Source organism: Podarcis melisellensis (genome assembly GCF_964234715.1).
Source record: "Podarcis melisellensis genome assembly, chromosome: 2".
NCBI lineage: Eukaryota > Metazoa > Chordata > Lepidosauria > Squamata > Lacertidae > Podarcis > Podarcis melisellensis.
In genome coordinates this window covers 99,295,694-99,319,536 of record NC_138529.1, presented here as the reverse complement: position 1 = coordinate 99,319,536, position 23,843 = coordinate 99,295,694, and the positions used below count along the sequence as shown (strand labels likewise).

Genomic DNA, 23,843 nt, shown 5'->3' with positions numbered 1-23,843 from the left:
ACCCGACAAGAATCCTGGGAACCATGGTTTCTTAAATGGTCTGGGAACTGTAGCTTTGTGAAGGCCAAACTACAGTTTCCAGGATTCTTTGAGGAAAGCCATGAGTTTATGAAGCCCGAGAACCTATGCCCTTAACCATCCATAACCCAGAAATCAACAAATGATGTTTCTTCTCCCACCAGCACATATCCATGCCAGAAAAGGTTCCACTTATTGCATTCCTGCATGACTCTTGCATAACTCTTCAAAGCACAGAGCCTCTCCGTTTGGTGGTTAGGGTGGAGACTGCAACCCTAGCTAAGCCCAACGAGGTTTGGAAAGTGTTGTTTCACATCAAAAACCATAAGGAGACATTTCGTGATGCGAGAACTTTTACCGGAAACAATCTCAAACCGCATTGAAGTATCAGCAGAGTCTCTATCACGGCAGGTAAGCCGAAAGCTGTTTATATTTGTTCCCGGGGAGGTGCTGTCAAGCACTGTTGCTCTATAGGTAAGGGGTGTGCATACGGGGGCTTCATCATTCTCTTCTCTGATATCTATCGTCACCTATTAAAAGAAACAACAGCAAATCAAGAGAATCATAGACAAAAGGGGCCCACAGAAGAGTGCTGAAGGGGGCATGGCTCATCTACTGTTGCTAACAGGATCTAACGCCCTGGAAGAAAGACTGTCACAAGACATAGCAGAGGAGGCTCAGAGGAGATAAAAGGGAATGAGACGATTCATGGAGGATGAGTCTGTCAAGGCAGTGGGGCTCACTGTAATGACTCTCCCTATATGAACCAACCCAGACCCTGCAATCAATGCCCGAGGCCCTCCATGAGAGGTCCAGAGGGTGGCAACATGAGTACGGGGCCTTTTCTGTGGTGGCTCCCCACTTGTGGAATGCTCTCCCCAGGGAGGCTTGCCTGGTGCCTTCATTACATATCTCTTGGCACCAGGCAAAAACATTCCTCTTCTCCCAGAACTTTGGCTAATTAAACAATCTATGGCCTTTTAAACTGGGGGGTATTGCTTTTGTTTGTGAGTATGGTTTGTGTTTTTGTGTTTTTTATATTGTAAACCACACTGTGGTCCTTGGATGAATGACAGTATAGATATTTAAAAAGGTAAAGGTGCCCCTGACTGTTAGGTCCAGTCACGGTCGACTCTGGGGTTGCGCGCTCATCTTGCTCTAAGGGAGTCGGTGTTTGTCCGCAGACAGCTTCTGGGTCATGTGGCCAGCATGACTAAGCCGCTTCTGGCGAACCAGAGCAGCGCACAGAAATGCCGTTTACCTTCCCACTGAAGCGATACCTATTTATCAACTTGCACTTTGACATGCTTTCGAACTGCTAGGTAGGCAGGAGCAGGGACCAAACAATGGGAGTTCATCCCGTCGTAGGGATTTGAACTGCCAACCTTCTGATCAGCAAGCCCTTGGCTCTGTGGTTTAGACCACAGCACTACCCACATCCCTATAGATTATAATTATTAATTAAATATATAGATATTGTAATCATAATAATAATACCTTTCATTACCCGTGCTGCTGCTGTTTACTGGGGATGGGAAGAGGGAGGCAGTGGTGAGGTTTGGTGTTCTGCACCTCCATTCTGTTGCAGGTTCTACTCACATATTATAAACCAAAGGGTGGGAGGCAGGGGAATCAGCAATGTTCATTTACACAGAAAAGATCAAAACACCAAGCAAGCTGGAAATGCCAGACTCAGCCTAAGGGTTACTTGCCTTGGAGATGATGAATGGTTTCCCACCTGAAACATTCATGAGTAATCTCAGTAAGCTCATCTCTCAGAACAGCATTTGGATGAGAAACACTGTAACAATGCCCCCCCCCCCCCGGGCAAGACACAGAAGCACACTAGAAAATTAAGATGCACGAGAAGAGTCTTCTGGACCAATCTAGCCCAGCATCCTCTTCTCCCAGTGGCCACCAGGTGCCTGCAGGAAGCCTGAAAGCTGGACATGAGCTCAGCTGCCTTTTTGCCCCCATCAAAGGCATAATGCCTTTGTTAAGCAGCCAGGTGAAATATAGTCACTGGCTTGCCTCCACCTTGGGAAAACTGCTTTAATAATTCTCAAAGAGAATTGCTTCAGGAAGCTATTCCCCTACAGGTGTGGGGACTGAACAGCAGTAATGGTATTTTCCAGTTGTTTGCAAGCAAAGGAAAACCAAAAGTACCAGCACTCTTCCTTGATCTACTTGTGCGAGAAGCAGACAATGGCATTTGAAATAGTAAGGCGTGGCTCTTAGCAGTTTTCACGATTATCTCTCTTTTTTAAAGTAATTATAATTATTACAGGCTTAAAATGAAAGATGCTGGAGCTCAAGCCAGTCTGAAACAGAATCTTCTGACTTGGAAACCCTGAGGAACTGAGATCCGGTTGCATAATGAGCCCCTGTGGGCTAAAGGATGAGGAAAGCTCTCTGTACAACTTAATAGGCTCTCACTAGCAAGTCTACAGGTGCAGAAAACAGCAGTCCTTATCAATGCATAATATGGGAGATTCAGGGGACAGGAGCATGCTGCTTCTCTCACAGATTGGATGCATTCATCCAACACATTTAATATTCCAGAGCCACTGTGGACAAGGAGACACAGCCAAAGAGGTATCTCAGGGACCCTTCCCACATGTTAATGTGGGACAACTGCTCTTCCAAGTGTCCTGTTTTACAAAGAACAATCCTCCTGAAGGTGTCCTGTATCTGAAGTCCTGCCCAGCCCAAGTGATGGGAAAGAGTTTCTCCCTGAGTTTCCAGAAGCTGCTGCCAGCCCGAGTAGACAGCACAGGGATCCATATCAGACCCTCCAAGTGTCCCTATTTTCCCGCTGGACAGAAGCTGTCCCAGTTTCTGATTTGACCCCAGAATGTCCCGCTTCTCCTTAGGACATCCCTATTTTAATCGGAGAAATGTTGGAGAGTATGGCGTTATCCAAGCCCCCAAGCCATCTGAAGGCAGCCCAGTATAGAGAAGTTTTAAAATGTTTAATGTTTAATTATGTTTTTCTATATGTTGGAAGCCGCCCAGAGTGGCTGGGGCAACCCAGTCAGATGGGCCAGTATAAAAGTTGTTGTTGTTGTATAGGACATTCCTATTTTCATCCTGTTGTCATCAGAGAACTGTTGGAAGGTGTGCCATGTGGATGAAAGGTCCAAGCTGGTATATATCAGCTTCCTCTGATACATTACACTTGGGGAAGGGCTGTTAATTTAAAAAAAATGCAGCATAGACATATACATTTATCCCAAGGTGAATTTTTGGTGTTAACTGAGCACCTGTATTTGACACCTATTCTGGTCGCTTCGCCTCTGCACTTCTAGATCACCCTAGGGCCAGGTCTCTGCTTGGCTGACTGAACTCCATCTGCCCTCAGGGCCCATGACACCTGTAATTAGCTTATCTGCTTTGTAGCAGCATGTAGGAGACAGAGAGCGTTAGCAAAGTGCTACTGCTGCTGAGAAAATCAGTGCAGCTGAATTTTTCAAATCGTTTTTTAAATCACTGCAACAAAAGTCCACAAGCAACAGGGCATTGCTTAAGCAGAAACCTGCTCTCCAAAAGTCAGAGAAGAAGCTGCTCTGATCAAAGAAGGACAGAGAAACAGCAAGAGGCATTTTGCACGACAGGTTACAACTTCATTTCCTGTTGGAGCAGACTAGTTGCAGCCTAAGTCCGTGTACTTTAATCACTGTTGCCTCTCCACCAGAAGAAAAAGATACATTTGTGTAGGTAAGGAGAGTACAGTGGTACCTCTGGTTATGTACTTAATTTGTTCTGGAGGTCCGTTCTTAACTTGGAACTGTTCTTAACCTGAAGCACCACTTTAGCTAATGGGGCCTCCTGCTGCCGCCGCACCGCCGGAGCCCGATTTCTGTTCTCATCCTGAAGCAAAGTTCTTAACCCGAGGTACTATTTCTGGGCTAGTGGAGTCTGTAACCTGAAGCGTATGTAACCTGAAGCGTATGTAACCTGAGGTACCACTGTAAAAACTTCTAAGACACTTCCTTTCCCCACCCAATAAAAAAATGTTTTAGTTTTTGTACCCTGCCAAGCCAAAAGGGGCCCAGCAAGCCATGTATTCTGGCTTCCAAGGTAATTGACACACCTCTTTTGGGCAGTCTGAGACATCATTCATTTGAGCTTTGTTGGGCCACTATACTAGTAGCTGGCTTAATGCGTCCCACTTCAAGCAATTGTTTTCTTGGATTTATGCAACCTGTTCTGCTCTTTCGCTATGCTGATTTTAGCCTCCTCGACTTCTGTGGGATTAATCCAAATCACCAAAATCAGGTCATCAAATTTAAGTAACAAATCTAAATACTTTGTGATGATTGCAGAAGCGGTGCAACTGAATTCTTATTCTTATTCTTATTACTACAGGGAGAAATGGAAAACCAATGAGAACAGTCTCTTTGGCTTAGGCACGATCCACATGTTCCACATGCCCCCTCCCAATATATATATTCTGTTGTACCTATCATTATTACACCCTAGTGTTACAGAAGAAAGTGCTGCAAGCTTGTAATTTATAATCAATGAATGAGCTTTCTGTGTTACAGTAATCCTATGCTTGTAGGTGTTAATTAAAATGTTCCCAGCAGCTAGGGACAGAACAGTCGTACAGAGACATGCTCAACAGATGAGCCGCTGGCTTGCGGTGCCTCCGTTGCAACAGCCAGCAGCTCCAGCTGCCCCCAGCTGTGACCAGGACATCCAATGCTAACTGTCATGACTTTGCATGACAGAAAGGGGGACTGGCATATAGAGCCACGCCTTCCTCTCTAGATGAGGAAGGGGAGGTCATTGCTCATTTCTGATACACTTGTGTTTTTATACTGAAGCCCCTCATGGCCCAGTATCTAAAGTATGCTGTAATTTGGGGTGTCAACTCCAATGTCTCTTTCCTCAAGACCCACTGAGAACCCTAGCCCAAAATGGAGCTTTTCATATTTCCAGAGTTCAGAGCTTTCCTGGTCTGACTTGATGCTTGGCACACAGCCACAGGGTGCTTTTGAAAGGTGGCCCCTTCTCAGCTAAGTGGTGTCTAGCAGCCCCCCCCTCTAGGGCCCGGAGGGGGGAGAGTGCGGTCTCCAAAGGCTGATTGATCGCCAAATGAGTGATATTTATGGAATACAGTTTATCTACATTGTAATATTGCAAACAGTTTTGCCTAACAATTTAATTTGGAAGGTACTGATTCAATAAAGCTCGAAAGAAAGGTTTGGACAATTAATGATTGGGAGTTCCTGTGCCATTAAACTTCAGATAACAGACTTGGACAACATCCCAGATTGGAATGGAGTCAGAGGAAACTACACTGATAAATAGACAGTTGGAAAAATATATACTAATAAAGCTGTACTCGACGGATGAAAGTACATGATTGAGAATCGTGGACCCAGGGACGGAGAATTATAAAGCGTCAAAATCAAGATGTGGAAAATATGGACACAACAAGGCGAGGCAGAACTGAGATGTGGAGATATGCTTCAGAGATCCAGACCGTGGGGAGATCCGAAAAATTAATAATTATAATTTGGACTATAATTTGGTCTTTTTTATTTTAGTTTTTTATTTTAATTAGAGTATTATGATTGGATATATTAATTGGATGTTTTTTATTGGAAAATCAATAAAAATATTTTTTTTAAAAAAAAAAGAAAGAAAGGTGGCACCTTCTCATCTCCACTAATCCACATGGGACAGACACCTTTACCGACAAGATGGGGCTAGAGCTCTTCTGAAAGTTGTTTTCCGGTTACTTTGGCTTCACAGGATACCAGATTATTGCAAAGAGCTTTTTGGTGGTAAGATCTAGTGATCTTTGTGTAATTGCCTCCATATCACTCACCAGGTAATCCTTCCTTCCTTCCCTACTCTTAGTTGTTTCATCTGTTCCCTTGCACCCCTGCATCTGCCTCTACCCTCTGCAACCCTTTAAGACGGCCTTCTATTTTTTGACATTATCATTCTTCGTCCATGACTTCCTTGCCTCCTTTTCAAGACAGAGCTTCATGTGATGCATGGGGCTACCACATAAAAAAACACCCCTTATGTTGAATTCTTTCCAACAGCCCATAATTTGTGATAAGAACATAAGTCCAACATACTGTTCTCACAGTGGCCTACCAGATGCCTGTGGGAGCCCTGAGACTTTAGTCTCAATCCAATCCCGCCTTGAAAAGATATCTAAATTGGTGGCCATTACCAAATTTTGTGGCAGAGAATTCCAGAGTTTAATTTACCTTTCCTTCTTTTCTAAAAGAAATGCTATTTTTACTGCTCAGCACTACATGCCTAGTCATTAAATAAGTTCCTTTGGGGTATGTGATATGAGTGTTTTGCTCTCCGGTCATGTTGATGGTTTGACTTGGAAGAAGCAGTGAAAACAAAGGTGAGGCCCACCTTGGACCTTTGGAGTTCATAAAATGGTGCGGCAAAGGCACAAGACTTTCTTTACATTGGTATCCTATGAAATAAAATGGTTTGCATGACACCCGCCTGCCTTTGATTTTCCCATTCTAGTGGACCGATTGCCCATAATTCAGCTACTATAGAAAGGAAAGTTAAAAGAACTGGCTGGATAATGTTCATAAGAAAAATTGTTAACTCAGACTTACTACAGTACTAGCAGTTCTGGGATGAAACAGATCACAGTCAACAGCTTCAATGATCAGTTTGTACTGCTGGACAGATTCGTAGTCTGGTTCTGTTATCAGTTCTATCACTCCAGACACTGGATCCAACCAGAATATCTCAACGGGGTAAAAAATGCCTCCATGGCCTATTCTATAGGTCACACAGTCGGATGGGTAGTCTTCATCTGTGGCAGTTACTTGTCCAACTTTATAGTGAGCTGTAAGAAGACAGTGGTGTTTTACAAGTGCTAATTTTCAGACTCGATTTCATTTACCTGGAATTAATGTAGTAGTGACTAAGTGGAGCCTCTCCTTTTTCAACAGTGAAAGCCGAGCGCTCAGAAAATGAGCCTATTACTGTGCTGCCTTTGTAAGGCTTATTAGCAATCCCTTCTTATTTAGCCATATAACAGGGCAAAAATGACACAAACAGGAGCTCCTTAATTACCTCACAATGAGTACAAGGCATAAGCTGCATTTATCGCTGTTGGGATGAGACTGTGGCGTAATTGACCATTAAATTCTTCTCCAATTGGATTTCTTTTCTCTACAAAAGACTCTAGGGGTGCATCTTTCCCCGAACTAGTTGTATGGCACTTTGTTTACAGGCAAAGGAGAGAACTCAAAGGTGAGTGGTGGGCGAAGAGGAAGGATCCACGTGTCGCTAAATATGGAGATCAGCTGTGCACACATCAATGCTGTTAATTTATATAAAATAATAATAATAATAATAATAATAATAATAATAATAATAATAACAATAAATATATTTATACCCCACCCTCCATGGCCAGAGCCAGGCTCAGGGTGGCTAACACCAATAAAATCACGGTAAAAACATAAAAGGAGAGAGAGAGAGAGAGAGAGAGAGAGAGAGAGAGAGAGAACCAATTTAAAATACAGATTAAAATGGAATTTAGAACGCAGCCTCATTTTAAAGTAGCCAATAAATCAAGACTGTAAGGGGAGGGAAACATAAAGGTCAGACTGAGTCCAAACCAAAGGCCAGGCGGAAAGATGTCAAGTCCCACAGGGCCCTAGTCTCTTGTGACAGAGGGTTTAACCAAGTCGGGGCCAGTACTGAAAAGGCCCTGGCCCTAGTTAAGACCAATCTAACAACCTTGCGAGCTGGGACCTCCAAAATGTTGTCATTTGTGGACCTTAAGGTCCTCCGCAGGGCATACCAGGAGAGGCGGTCCTGTAGGTACGTGGATCCTAGGCCGCATATAGTGTACTGCTTAATAAATAGCCATAAAATGTCACAAAACAAGGACTCCCAGGATAATATTTGTATTCCCTAACAGGAATTGAGGTCGGATTAAGCAACTGTGGGTTCAGATTCAATGGCTTGGGTAAAAGATGGACTTAAGTTGTCCCCCCACCCTTGGCTGTTGCATTTGGCTCTGGCCATACCATCAGACCAGCAGCTCTCTGGCTCTTCCTCCTAAACCCTCTGCTGAAGGACACATTTGCGTATGCTTTGTCGCCTGTCCTGGCCTCCCTAAACTGCTTTGCTTCCTCAGGTGCCATGGAGGATGCTATCCCATCTGCAGTGCTGAAGTACAATTCAGTTGTCAGCCGCAACAGCTTTCGTACGTGGAATGGGGAGGAATTCCAGCTTGTCTTTCAAACTGCAAAATGTTCTGTATCAGCTCCGCTCTGGCCCCTGGCTTCTATCCTACCTCCCATATATAGGTCTCAGCCTCTTTGCAGCATCTGCATCAGATCTCAGTAAGTTGCTGCCACCATTGTCCTTTTCCAGCAGTGTCCTTTTAAATGTTCAGGGCAATGGAACATAATAAGGCTGAAAGGAGCCCAGACCAACAGCAGGAGGAGATGCTGGCCGATTAAAATCTGAGGTTCATAGGCGAGACCCACATGAGTTCAGCCTGAAACCATTTGGGATTTCTGAAATAGCGTGCCTAGTGTTCATGTAAATGCAGCAAGCAGACGCCAAGTAGTGACTAGCTGACGTGGTTCTGTTTATTAGTGAACTGTTTTAAAACAGCTGCCCAGTTGCCAGTTCATTTCCAGCCCCAATTCAAGGTGTTCACATTAGTGCTCCAATCCCTAAATGTCTTCAGCCCCCAACACCTAAAAGATCGCCTCCTTCACTCTTAAGGTGTTAAGATCAGCAGAGGGGGCCATTTTGGTTGTTCCAATAGCCTCAGAAGCTCAGGGAGAGGGTATTCTCTGTGGTAATCCCCAAGTTGTGGAACTCATTCCCTACAGAGATGCATCTGGCACCTTCATTACATACATTTGAAGAACACAATTCCCAGTATGTTTCCGGGCACCATTCAAAGTGTTGGTGCTGACCTTTAAAGCCCTAAACAGCCTTGGCCCTGTATACCATTGCTCAGACCGGCCACTGAGATCCAGGGCCGAGGGCCTTCTGGAAGTTCCCTCACTGCAAGAAGCGAAGTTACAGGGAACCAGGAAGTGGTGAATTATTGTATTTTAATGTTTTACTAGAAGCCACCCAAAGTGGCTGGGGAAGCCCAGCCAGATGGGTGGGGTATAAATAAATTATTAATTATTATTATTGTTATTATTATTAATTATATAGCTTTCGGCAAAAGCTGAATACACACCTCAAGCGTCAAAAGCCAGGTCAAAGAGGTGCACCTCAGTACCCATCTAATTTCTAGAATAGTAAGTTGTTTGAAACTGCCTATAATATTGTGTTTTAATTGTAAACTGACCCAGGACTTAAGGGTGGGCAAAGGAGAAGAGGAGGAAAAAAGAAATGTTTCCACTACCATTTATGTCTACGAAGACTGAGCTGAAACCTTTGCAGTCAGACAAAAGGTGTCCACTACTGGGCCTTGGTTCTGCTAACAAAGTGTGTAGCATAGGAATATGCCTTACAGTGGTACCTCGGGTTAAGTACTTAATTCGTTCCGGAGGTCCGTATTTAACCTGAAACTGTTCTTAACCTGAAGCACCACTTTAGCTAATGGGGCCTCCTGCTGCTGCCGTGCCACCGGAGCACGATTTCTGTTCTCATCCTGAAACAAAGTTCTTAACCTGAAGCACTATTTCTGGGTTAACGGAGTCTGTAACCTGAAGTGTATGTAACCCAAGGTACCACTGTATACCGAATCAGGCCACTGGGTCCACCCTAATTGAGTACTGTCTACACACTGACTGTCAGCAGCTGTCCATGGCTTCTGTCAGAGGCCTCTTCCCATTCTCCCTGGAGATGATGGTGAATTACTCTTCTGCATGCCAAGCAGGTGCTTTCCCACTGAGCCCTTCCCCTCAAAAAAAAAACCACAACAGCGGGTTAAAAATGCAGCTTATATTACACAAGTACATATGGTGGTACCTCGGGTTACAGACGCTTCAGGTTACAGACTCCGCTAACCCAGAAATAGTACCTCGGGTTAAGAACTTTACCTCAGGATGAGAACAGAAATCGCGCGGCAGCAGGAGGCCCCATTAGCTAAAGTGGTGCTTCAGGTTAAGAACAATTTCAGGTTAAGAACGGACCTATAGAACGAATTAAGTTCTTAACCTGAGGTACCACTGTACTAAGAGTTTCTCTCATTTCCACATCGTAACTCTGTTAAACATAATAGAAAGCCGATACTTTTACGTGGGTATGAAATTAACCTTTCAATAAAGCATAAAAAGCTAACCTGAGCACTTCTCAAGCTCGAGTTTAAAATAGAGCCATTATGAAGGCTCCTGAAAGGCTGCCAACTTTTCTCCTTGAAAAACTACTGTAAGCGAATTGCATTTCCCTCGTGGCTTCCGGCACAATGTGATTGAGCTTTTCCGTTTATCATGAAGCTGTTTCGGATCTTTTTAAACAAGATGGGGAGGTGGTGGTTAAAAGGAAACTAATTTCATGTGTGTGTGTGTGTGTGCCTTTTTCTTTTGCTGTCAGCAGCGGATCCGTGTATGTGTCAAACTTCATCAGAGAAAATTACTTTAAATATTTCAGATTGCTGTATTGTGTTCAAATTATATAGTTACCAAGACCCCATACAAGGCAATTTTGTACTAATGCAAAAAAATAAATAAATGCAGCTCGTTCTTTTGGCCTTTTTATGGGCACTGCTATAAAGGAAGTTATAGCATTGTGGTGTTCCTGTATTTTTTTTATTTTCACCTACCTGATTTCCACCCTCCCTCAACTGATTCAAGTCAATGCCCATTGCTATAGCTCAGTGGTACACAGGTCACAAACTCTGCAAACAGAAGGCTCTATGTTTGATCCCCCACATCTCCAGCTAGCAACAATTTAGTAGCTGGTGAAAGAAAAGACCTTTGCCTGAGACCTTGGAGAGCTGCTGCCAGTCAAAGTTGACAATATTGGTGGCCTGGGTGGAGAAATATGACGCCTTCCTATGACTAATGACAACGGTATCCAGTTCAAATTTCAAGTCAAGGCCAGTAAAAGTATGAATAATTATGGATAATTATGAGCAGGTGACAACCTTCCTTCTTTCTTTCCTTCCTTCCTTCCCATAATTTCTATTCCATGCCTTCAATGTGATTTTATGTTCCAAAGGCGACTAATAATAAGCAAGAAACAATAAGAGTATAATTTTTAAGAAATAGAAAATAATAAAATAAACCATGCACACTAACACAGAGAACTGCAATTTCTATAATTTTATAATTACAGTGTCACAATTATCACAGTATAATGATCATTGCCATGTTATGACTTAATTTCTCTTTATTTTGAGCTTCTGGTTCAAGTTTAGTACAGCAGCTCTCGTGCTATGCTCAAGTTTTGCTGTATTTGTTGTGTCTTTATTCGTATGCTTCTCTGAGCTTTTTTTATAAGGCAAAGTGGTTAATATATTTTACTTAATTTTAAAAAGGAACAATCAAATATTGTGACGTACCTCCAGCTGTTTCAGGAACAACAAACGCATAATCTGCTTTACTAAATGCCGGCCCAAATTCATTGACAGGTAAGACTTCCACAATTATCGTAGCAGTTACTAATAAAAGAACAAGCAGACCAGCATTTTCCAAGTATTAACCTGAGAATTCACCCAGCTGACAGCAAATAGGAAAACAACCAACAGGAGAGTAAATTGAAACAAGAGGCCCAGGTCTTCATTATGTCAGAGGGAGCCAGTGTGTTGGTTAGAGTGCTGGACTAGGACTTGGGATACTATAGTTCAATCCAAACTGGAGTACGAAACTCACTGGGAGACCATGTGCTGCAAAGGGTTGTTGCAAGAATAACATGGAGAAGGGAGAACCATATATATAACTTTGAGCTCCTTGGACAAAATATGGGATCCAGGTGTAATGATAAATAAATACTAAGCTATGGCCAGTATTTCATTCCCAGAATCAAGGCAAAGTGGTCATCAAAAGTGCCACTTACTATTTCATCGTCCTAGTGAGAGATTTTACTTTCTTGGGCTCCATGATCACTGCAGATGGAGACAGCAGTCACGAAATTAATAGGTGCCTGCTTCTTGGGAAAAAAGTGATGACAAACGTAGACAGCATCTTAAAAAGCAGAGACATCACCTTGCTGACAAAGGTCTGTACAGTTAAAGCCATGGTTTTCCAAGTAGTGATGTATGGAAGTGAGAGCTGGACCATAAAGAAGGCTGATCGCCGAAGAATTGAAGCTTTTGAATTATGGTGCTGGAGGAGACTCTTGAGAGTCCCATGGACTGCAAGAATATCAAACCTATCCATTCTGAAGGAAATCAGCCCTGAGTGCTCACTGGAAGGACCGATCCTGAAGCTGAGGCTCCAATACTTTGGCCACCTCATGAGAAGAGAAGACTCCCTGGAAAAGACCCTGATGTTGGGAAAGATGGAGGGCACAAGGAGAAGGGGACGGCAGAGGATGAAATGGCTGGACAGTGTTCTCGAAGCTACTAACATGATTTTGACCAAACTGTGGGATGCAGTGGAAAAAAGGAGTGCCTGGCATGCTCTGGTCCATGGGGTCACAAAGAGTCGGTCACGACTAAACAACAACAACAAAGGTTCCAAACCTAAAGCTGGGGCAAGGTGGGGAGGCCCTAAGAAGACATAGAGAAAAGATGGATTCCCCACACAAGAATCTCAGAGGAGGACATGGTCAGAAGAGCAAAAGGCATGGCATGCTAAGAAACACTTGGATTCTTACTAAAATTCTCACCTGTGTGTGACGGATTTGCATCATCAAAAACAGAGAGAGTCATTTCATGGGTGCTGCCAACTGCAAGATTCCGTGGGTCTTCATAGTCCAAATATTGTGTTACCTTCCAACACAGCAAGTGTGAACAATTAAACCAAGCAGCATAATACCAAAGGCAGATTGAAGCTCATGCATATTTCAGATTAACAGTTAAATGTATCTCACTTTTCCTGTTAGAAATGCAGATGCAACTATGGATAAGACTCAACCAGGGGCGATTTCACACTTGGAGGACTGCGATTTGGTGCACCCTGCTAGAAAGAACACTTGGCTCCAGTTTCCGTAGGAATGCAGAACTGAAAAGAAGTATGTGCTGGTCCTACCCATCACCTGGAGGATGAAAGGCTCCTGGGTTGTCTGTCTGTGTGTGTATGAATCTTGGGAGCTTGAATGCGGAACGGAGTTTGTGTTATTATTACAAGCTGTTACTTGTAAACTGCCTTGAGAATCATTTGATTGGAATGCAGGGTCTAAACCACCAGGTCCAGATGGCATGATGGCATCCACCTGAGAGTTCCCAGAGAACTCATGTGAAATTGCTGATCCAGTAATAAAAGTATGTATTTGTCCCTAAGATCAGCTTCCATACCTGACAACTAGAAAATGGCAATGAAATGCTATTTTAAAAGTGTGGGGGGGGGAACATGGGGGATCTTGGAAATTACAGGCCAGTTTGCTTAAAAATAAAAAGGTGGATGCAAATATCATCATCATCACCACCACCTTATTCTCAAACTATGCACATTATCGGACAGTGATGGACGGCCAGGAATGGTGTTAGCTCCCACTTGCCACTCAGTGGCAAACCCAGGCTTGTTGCTGCATAACAAATAATAATAATGTTATTATTTATACCCTGCCCACTTGGCTGGGTTTCCCCAGACACTCTGGGCGGCTTCCAGCAGAATATAAAAACATAATAAAACATTAAACGTTAAAAACTTTCCAATACTGGTCTGCCTTCAGATGTCTTCATAAAAAAATATACTTATACTGTATTATATTATTATAATATACTTATATTATATTATCATAATATACTTATATTATATTATTATAATATACTTATATTATATTATTATAATATACTTATATTATTATAATATTACATTTATGTAATGGTTACTTGTAATAAAACCTCAAACAGGTTTGCAAAAAGAATAAGATTATCAATAAAAACTGTTAAAGACAAAATATTCAAAAATAGTAAGCTAAGACCAGAAATTGGCTTGATTCTGCTGCAAAAGGGGGGGGGGGAGAACCCCACCATTGCCAGACTAAAGTTCGTGCATTTTACTAAAGGAATTTTTCCCCAGCTATCCTAGGAAGTCCAGTAGCAGACATGAGCTCCCTTAGATCAGGTCAAACTAATTGTCCCTCTAGCCCAATATGGTTTATTCTGTTCTGCCTGGCTGACTAGAGTTTCAGACCTGCCATGGGCTTCTTTCACCTGGACTCGCCAGGGATCAAACCTGGGATGTTCTGCATGCGAAGCAGGTAATCTGCCACAGAGCTATGATGGATCCTCCCTTGTTCAGCTCCTGTGCCCTTGACTTGTCTTCTCCCACTTCTTCATTTACTCACCCGAATGGCATTTTTAGCACCTGGAACTTGTTCAAACAGCTTTCCAGCGCCAACCGGGCCACTGTTGGGTTCATAATGGAGTTCATCGGGGGGATTGTCCGTATCGTGACATCTGACATTAGCAACCACTGTATTAATCGCAATAACTTCTCTGCTGGTATATCTGATTAAAAGGAAGTCATCAAAGTGTGACATGCTTGTACCAGAGACCTCAGTTTTCTTCTCTAAATGTCCATCAAATCAAAAGCCATTAATTATAGCGCCTATCATTTTAAGACAACGTTCCACAAGGTGCACAGACTGGGAGAATCTGGATGTGTAACTTCACAAGGCACACTGCGATTTATACTGACTATAATCCGTCTGAATTTTTTTATACCCAGTAGTTCAAGTGCAACCGATCCAACATGGCGGCGAAGGTAGTTTCCGGGTAATTTCGCTTACCCTCATCAAAGTTTTAAGTGGTTTTAAGCGGTTTTTATCCTCCCTTGTTTTTATCCGTGAGTTTTAATGATCTGCTGGCTGTGCTGGCTGTCTTTTAGTATCTTTTAGTACCCCGCTACTTGTGTTATCTTTGTTTTCTTTTTATCTGGGTTGCTCCGACGCCCGGACTTGCCCCCACGGCTGCCGCCGCCTCCCTAACTGGGAGAGACAAGTGAAAGGTTCTCCTGGGCATAAATCCTCTACCCTGTCGACCAGCTCTTTCCTTTAGCTTTTAGTTTATTGCATACTACGAAGTGAATTTTGCCCGACTGCTGGAACCGAGCTGTCTCGAAAATCCTAGGAACAAGGAAGAGGGGAAGGAAGAGGCTTGAACTGACTGCCTTACTGTGAGTAATTTTATGGCACCACTCTCCTGGAAGTGGTAGTATTCTTGTGAGGAAGACTAAAGGATTTAAGGAGCTTCCCAGCACAGTGCCCACGACGGTTCTCCTGCAAAATTGATTTATGGGTCACGGAAAACGTCCAAGAGACTCTGACGAGGCATTATCCTCTCCGAGGCCTAAGCAATTAAGAAAGGGTTCACCTAAAGGAGGGAGAGGCCCCGAGGAATGTACCTACTCAATAGCAACTCAAAATCGTTTTGATCCTCTAACTGCCCTTGAAACAACATCAGAAGATGAGGCCCCTGAGACGTTACAAATTGGAAACGCTAATGGTAACACAAATGGGGATGGTCCCTATCCGAAGGAGGAGTTGGTAGCCGAATCGGACTGCACAGGATGCGAGCAACTCCATCTAATAATTAGAACTCTAAACTGTATATTTAAGAGAATTGACGGCCTATCCTCTCAGCTGCATAGCCTTCAGCAAAAACTGGATGACCAGCCGGCACAGACAGCCCAAGATGGGGCAGTAGATGTTCCAGTGCGCCGGCAGAAAGCTCCACCAAACACTGATTGTATGAAGAACTGCAAATACAATCTCAACCCCGCACTGAATCGCCAATCCCTGATTCTACACCCAAGGAAGATTTCCCTAACCTTCCGGGAAAGGGACCTAAGTTGGACAACGCTACATGGGACTAAAGAGCACCTCAGATGGCTTCTAAAACTCGAGGCATCACAAATAGATCTTTGTGCTGTGCTTCCCTTAGTCCGCCAGAACAGATATCAGAGAATGATGCTGGCTTTCCACTCTGCAAAAATCCCCTCTCTTATTCTTAAGCAAAAAGTTTTTTGGAATAATCTTGGTATTTTTCCAATGAGAGTTTTCATGGATTCCAAAATTAGACCCCTCCTATCGGAGGGATTAACCAAGGAGACGGTACAACCCTCCCGCCCTGAACCACAAAAGAGGGCTGAGCTGTACACCCCATGTCTGGGCCAGTCTCATAGTACCCCCACTCCTACAACTAAACACTACGAGTGTGCCAGTAACTCTTTGACACCCCAGGAGGAAAGAGAGCTTATCGCCTCCTTTGGAGAGTTACCAGCGATGGAACAACAAGAAATTATAAATAGGCTGGATTTACTTAAACTTCAGCTCCTAAGGATCGCCTGCAACGGAGTTCCTACGAATGATACCCACTCTAATTTAGCGGTGCCATGCCCCATGGAGGTGGAAACAACAATTCCCCAATACCCAGCATATAAGGTGCCTTCTGCAGTAGATGGGAAGGTCCCATTGCTGGAGGCAGACTCTTCTCCTCCCCTTCACGCTGGTAACTCATCCCTCCTTTTAATAGACTTATCTGTTCCCTCTGTGATTAACCAATCCAAGAATGGAACTCAGGATAACACCCCCCTGGATAAATCGTTGTCCCTTCACCCCTCCATGCCGGACTTGGAATCAACATACATCGAAGACCATCCACGCCCTGAGAGGGCAGTGGCCACCTCAAGTCAGGCTTCTCCACCAAAAATCCAACAATTATGTGAGGAAGACACCACAGTGCCGAGAGTCACCACAGAATGGACTGAAGACCCAGCAGGACATATAAACCAAATGATCACAAGTGGATCGGTTAGATCCCCAAAGAGGACGGATCCAGCGGACTTGGCAGGAGCCTCTTCAGGATCTAGTCGGGCCCGACAGCTAAAAACGTCAAATATTATCTCTATTCACAATAGCTCAAGAGGCACACCTGCACCAAAAGGAGAGAAGCCATCTACCATTAGTCAAAGGAAAATTACTGACTTCTTTAAATTTGACAACCCACCAAGATCAGCGTTCCCCCCTTCCCCATTGTGACTACCCAAACCTCAGTCAAATCTTCCCCCGTTCTCCCTTCTAAGCTGGAACATAGCAGGTTGGAAGGGGAAAAAATCTGACCCGGACTTTGTAAAACTAATAAACTCACACCAAGTAATTCTCTTGCAGGAAACATGGGAAGAGGGGAGAGTAGATATTAATGGTTTTGATGTTACATCATTACCGGCATGCCCGTCTACTAAAGGAGGCCGGCCTAGTGGAGGATTAGTTATAGCAATTTCCTTGAAAATACAGGCAAAACTCACGCTTGTAAATGCTTCCACCTTTGCAATTACAGCCCTGGTTACGGGGAAAAACTTTGAACTTGTTATAACAAATGTTTATCTTCCCCCTGGAGGCAACATTGCAGACTTATACAATAAATGGGGAATCTTGGAGGAACATCTTACTCTTTGTCACTCCAAACACCCCAATACACCCAATGTTATAGCAGGGGATTTCAATGCTCGCATTGCAACAAACTGGGAGTCCTTAACCAAAGCCAAATGGTGGATAACCCCTGAATTCATTAATGACCTCTCCCTCCATAATCAAAGACTCTCCAAAGACAAAAGGGTAAATGAAGCAGGAACCCTTCTTTACCAATTGGTACTACGTCTAAACTTAGTGATTCTAAACGGGAACTGCCCGCCTGACATACCGGGTGAGTTCACACACATAAGCCCCTCTGCAAACAGTGTCCTGGATTATATGCTGGTATCTCATGATATATTCCCCAAATTTTCCCATTTTAAAGTTGAAAATATTCAACTGAGCGACCACCTACCGTTGGTCGCCACAATGACTATAGACTGGACCCCAGATGGAGACAGACATCCAACACATTTGATTACGAACTCAGTACTGCAAGTCAAAAGTGTAAAATGGTCCGAACTACAGGCTCAAAAATTCTCAGCATATTTACAACAAGGACTAAAACAAGCATATTCAGGCTTAATTGAGGATTATCATGATTATGACCAAACCCTAAGACTATTCTCGAATCTGTCGGAAGATCTAACGTCTTTTTTCTCTGTCCCGACGCATATAATAAATCGAACACAAAGGAAGACAGGTGCATTGTGGTTCAACAGTGCTTGTAAACAGGCTAGACAACTTCTTGGTAACATCTACAAAGAGTATAAAGCCTCTGGGGCAACGGTCTTGCCAAAAGAATATTTCCAAGCAAAATCGGCCTACAAGCAAATTCAAAAAGGTGCCAGACTGGAATGGCAAGTGAATCAATGGCGGGCAATTATAGAAGCCTCATCATCACGGAACACCAGACAATTTTGGCTCCTGGTAAATAAAAGAACTAAAAGATACCCTCTAACTATTATTCCCGCCCCGGTTTGGGAATCTTATTTAAAAAATTACTTTGCCACAACTGACTGTATCGTTAACACAAGAGACGAATTTCAAGATCAGCTTCCCCTCTGGCCCCCTACCGATCCGAAAGACATCCATGACTTGATCGTCAACCTTAAAACAGGGAAAGCGCCTGGGCCAGACCTGATCCCGGCAGAAGCTATAAAATACCACGCGGACTGGTGGGCCAAGGTCCTGGCGAACATCTTCGATGCAGTTAACAACTCTGGAATGATTCCGGACGTATGGAAGGACGCTGTTATCATTCCAATCCACAAAAAGGGCTCACCAGATGACCCGGGGAACTACAGGAACATCAGCCTGCTCTCAATAGTGGGGAAACTGTATGCCCGCTCCCTGTTGAACAGACTAATCCAATGGGCCGAAGAGAGAAAATTAATTGGGCCCGAACAAGCTGGATTCCGCCCAAAACATTCAACAATTAATCATATTCTAATTTTACAGCATCTTGCCTGGAAATATTCCACCCCAAAAGGTGGCCAACTCTGTGTGGCATTCATTGACCTAAAGGCAGCATTCGATAGTATCCCCAGGAGCATCCTCTGGGAAAAACTCACCCGCTGGGGCATTGACAGAAGGCTTCTCTGGCTAATAATCAAACTCCATGAGAACTCAGCGGCCAGAGTGAGATTCACCCTGGAGGGTGATCTCACGAATTCAATTCCCATTAACAGAGGTGTTCGACAGGGTTGTATATTGGCTCCACTCCTGTTCAATTTGTTCATAAGTGACATGAGGACTCCCCTGATAGAGGCCCAAGAAAGGATTCATGCACCCCGCCTAGCACTTTATCGCTGCCCCTTGTTACTATATGCGGATGACGCAGTCATTCTTTCTTTTTCTAGAGTAGGTCTCAGGAGGGCCCTAAAAATTTTTGGATCATACTGTCACGCAAATTCCCTTACAATTAATTATGGAAAATCTAAGATCCTGATTTTCTCAAAGAGCCGGAAACTCCATAATTGGAGAATTGATGGGAGAATCATCGAACAAGTCTATAGATTCCAATATTTGGGAGTCTGGTTACAACATAACCTCAGATGGAAGGCCCATGTAGCCTATGTTACAAATAGAGCCAAATCTATCTCCTTGGCGATCTTGCGATTCTTCTTCACTGATGGGGCCCTTCATATCCCATCGGCGTTGAAAGTCTTCAAGGCCAAGGTGATCCCGACAATTGCTTATGCCATCTCAATTTGGGGGACTTTTGCCAACCTATCTCACCTGGAGGTCATTCAAAATCAGTTTTTAAGAGGGATATTGAAACTGCCCAACTGTGTAAGTAATACAGTGTTACGCATGGAACTTAATATTGTATCCCTGGAAAATGCTCTGTGGAAGCACATTCTTTGTCACTGGTTATCTCTATGGCACAATCTCCCAAACTTGTACTTGATACAATGTATGTGGAGAGATGATTTCCAGAGCCCATGGGTAAAAAATTTACAGCTGAAAATAACGGCAATGGGAATCTCCCCATCCAAATTACTAGAGCAGGACATAGTTCCAGCTAAAAGAACAGTAACCTGTAAGCTAGAGGAGATGGACTTGCAGCAGAAAATGATCTTGGGCAATGGTACCTGCTCACCTCTAAATCTTGGTTTATTACCCCTCTTAAGGCTCCCAAACTATTTGAATTCTTTAACTTCCTCAGCTCATAGATATGCCTTTGTAAAGGCAAGATTCAACACCTTCCCATCGAACGTGCTGAGAAATAGATTCTCCAATGGACAGATATCGCTCTTATGTGATTGTAATTGTGGGGCACCGGAATCGTTGCATCACATAATTCTTGATTGTGCTTTTCACTTATCGGCCAGGAGCAAGTTTCTTGCTCAATATCTTAAGGGAATTGCCGATGATACGACTGAAGCCAAACTGAGATATCTATTAAATGATGATGACCCCCTAAGATCACTCATGGTTGCCAGATTCTTGGTCAGCGTCCTATCCCTAAAGAAGAGAAATGGACTCCTGTGTGGCTTGGATAATCCCTTTAAACCATGATCTATGTTTAGGATGTAATTAGGTGATATCACCATTGATGTCTTCTATTAATTTATGAGCAGAGGGCGATGTTTATGCTACAAATTTGTTGTAATGTATGATGTTGGTCTTTTGTTTTTGTTTTGCTTTGGTTCTTGTCTGTTTTTTTGTAAGTTTTGGCGGTTTTAAAATTGGAGGTTCAAGTACATTATGGTGGTGTGACGGGCCAATGGCCGTAATAAAGATCAATCAATCAATCAATCAAGTGCAACCATGGCAGGAGTATAATGGAACCCTATTTTATAGTCCTATAACTGCACTGTCATGAATGCTTCTTTTAAACGTGTTTGTAAGAGTCAATTCAATAGAAAGAAAAGACTTAACTTGACTACTTTTCCCTCACATTTTTAGGGGGATTCCAATAAGATCTCCCTCTCTCTTAAGTGCTACAGTGCTACTCACAAATTTTCAGGATAAAGGGAAGTGGGTTGAAGTCTCCTTAAAACAATACAGTGGTACCTCGGGTTACAGATGCTTCAGGTTACAGACTCCTCTAACTCAGAAATAGTACCTCGGGTTAAGAACTTTGCTTCAGGATGAGAACAGAAATCATGCGGCACGGCAGCGGCACGGCGGCTGTGCGGCGGCAGCAGGAGGCCCCATTAGCTAAAGTGGTACCTCAGGTTAAGAACAGTTTCAGGTTAAGAACGGACCTCCAGAACGAATTAAGTTCTTAACCCGAGGTACCACTGTATGTGCTGGCCAGTTGTGGCTGGTGCCCATTGGGACTTGTAGGGTGGTTAGGAAGGTCAACAGTAGGTGGAGCCAGAGGCAGACAGACAGAGGCGAGTAATTCTAGTTTTGCCCCTATCCTCCTGCCTGCTGAATTCTACAAGGGCATTCTACACTGAGGCTGCCTACATACTTCCCATTTTGCAGAGTGAAAAATCAGTTTCTCTCAACGCACATCCTTGTATGTTGATGTTACTTGATGTAAAGGTAAAGGGACCCCTGACCATTAGGTCCAGTAGTGACCAACTCTGGGATTGCAGCGCTCATCTCACTTTATTGGCCGAGGGAGCCGGCGTACAGCTTCCGGGTCATGTGGCCAGCATGACTAAATTGCTTCTGGCGAACCAGAGCAGTGCATGGAAACACCGTTTACCTTCCCGTCGGAGCGGTACCTATTTATCTACTTGCACTTTGACGTGCTTTCAAACTGCTAGTTTGGCAGGAGCAGGAACCGAGCAATGGGAGCTCACTCCTTCGCGGGGATTCGAACCACCAACCTTCTGATCGGCAAGTCCTAGGCTCTGTGGTTTAACCCACAGCACCAGCGCAAACCCTCCCCTTGATTAGATTATGCATTTTAAAACCTTGCCCTTGCTATTGTGGTATATGCCCACCCATGTCATCATTGGTCAGGTATAGACACACAGCCATACACCCATTGCTGAGACAGCAGGCATCTGTTTTCAAATAGGCTCACTGTGAGGTAATACAGCATCAATCTGCAATGAGCTTTTATTTTCAGAACTAGTTTGACAAGTGCTTTTCAGTGTGTATGTTTGTGTGTATGTGTGTGTGTGCAATCAGTCTAGACCAGGCAAAGGCAAACTCCGGCCCTCCAGATGTTTGGGACTACACTTCCCACCTTCCCTGACCACCAGTCCTGTTAGCTAGGGATGATGGGAATTGTAGTCCCAAACATCTGGAGGGCCGGAGTTTGCCTATGCCTGGTCTAGACTGTGTGTGAACTAGGTAGGACAAAGCAATAATTTAGTTCCCATGGGTTCTAGAAGAAAAATGTGCATTTGCAGCCTGAGACTAAGGAAATGGAACCTCACAGGCAGTGCCACCAACTGGACTGCTTGTCAGAAAGATGGCAGGCAGGTGGGGGCTGCCTGGGGGCAGACTGAATAAGGTGGGGCAGGGCTCCATTTGCTCCAATGGCAAGGAATATTTCTTTGTCCCATTTGTTCAATTGTTGCCAATGAGCTTATTTATATATTTTTGAACATCTATGTGAAGGAAAAGATATTACAGTGGTACCTCGCGTTAAGTACTTAATTTGTTCCGGAGGTCCGTTCTTAACCTGAAACTGTTCTTAACCTGAAGCACCACTTTAGCTAATGGGGCCTCCTGTTGCTGCCGTGCCGCCGGAGCACGATTTCTGTTCTCATCCTGAAGCAAAGTTCTTAACCTGAAGCACTATTTCTGGGTTAGAGGAGTCTGTAACCTGAAGCGTATGTAACCCGAGATACCACTGTATGAGAAAAACATAGCTAACCATTTGCAGCCATTTCTTGACTCACTAGCTCACCTGTATACATACTGATGACAGAATGGCACATTGTCATTGATTCCATGTACATTCACTATCACAGGAATGCCTGCACACCTCCGGGTACTGCTGCAAGCCACAACGGTGAAAGACTGAGCACTGATAAAACCAACCTCTTCCATGTCCAGTCTAGATGCAATTAGTAGAGTACCACGAGCTGCAAAATAGTTGTTAGGATAATGATGATGATGATCTGTGGCCTGGCCTGGAACATTTAGTAATTCTTACTAAACTATGAACCTGCCCATAATCTAAGACCTCCGCCTGATGTTCTGCTTGTGTGCCCACTACTGAAAATGGTTACATTAGTGAACACATGAGTGGGGCCTTCTTGGTGGTGGCCCCACAGTTGCAGAATTCTCTTCCAGTTAACATTTCCTTGGCGCATTCTATTCTGGCATTCATTAGGTTTTCAGAAACTCCTATTTTAACTTATAAGCACATTAGGGGAGTCCTGCTACATCAAGCCCAAAGCCCACCTAATCTAGCATCCTGTTCTTAACGTGGCCAACCAGATGTCTAGGGAAGCCTGAAAGCAAATGGGCACCAGCAATGGTGAAGGATCATAGCTCCACGGTACAACACATCCTTGGCATCCCAAAGGCCTCAGGTTAAGGCTCAAAAAACATCGTACCTGAAGCCCTGTAATTCAGCTGCCGTTCAGTGTTGACAATAATTTAGCTACAGTAGAATGATGGTCTGACCTGGTATTAGAGGAAGTGCAGCAGAAACAGGACTAGGAGTCTCCAGGGATAGGCAGTGGGCCTCCAACTGGGGTATCAGCAGCTGCCTAAGGTACAATGCTGATGCCTGGTGCCTGCCCTGTAACATCCAAGCGGCTCTTTGCATATTCCATGGGATATGCTGCCCCTTGTAGAAGATACAAACTTCATATTTTGCAACATTTTGGTTGGTCCTCTTAAAGCCATCACCCACTGAAATAATAGCACCCCCTCCCCCTTATGCACCACACACCTTGGCTACCTTTGTTTTTCACATAAGCTAGATTTTGCCAGTCTCATGCCCTCCA

General features: G+C 43.9%; 1 protein-coding gene across 1 annotated transcript in view; it reads right to left on the bottom strand.

Moving 5' to 3' along the window:
• Window positions 1-23,843, bottom strand: part of LOC309364687 (cadherin-related family member 3-like) — a 47,659-nt gene that overhangs the window by 8,250 nt on the left and 15,566 nt on the right. The window contains exons 6-11 of the mRNA XM_081902458.1: window positions 22,793-22,970; window positions 14,401-14,563; window positions 12,778-12,880; window positions 11,510-11,608; window positions 6,627-6,862; window positions 377-548 (exon numbers count right to left, since the gene is read on the bottom strand). Coding sequence (XP_081758584.1) covers window positions 377-548; window positions 6,627-6,862; window positions 11,510-11,608; window positions 12,778-12,880; window positions 14,401-14,563; window positions 22,793-22,970 — 951 coding nt within the window. The remainder of the gene's footprint in view (window positions 1-376; window positions 549-6,626; window positions 6,863-11,509; window positions 11,609-12,777; window positions 12,881-14,400; window positions 14,564-22,792; window positions 22,971-23,843) is intronic.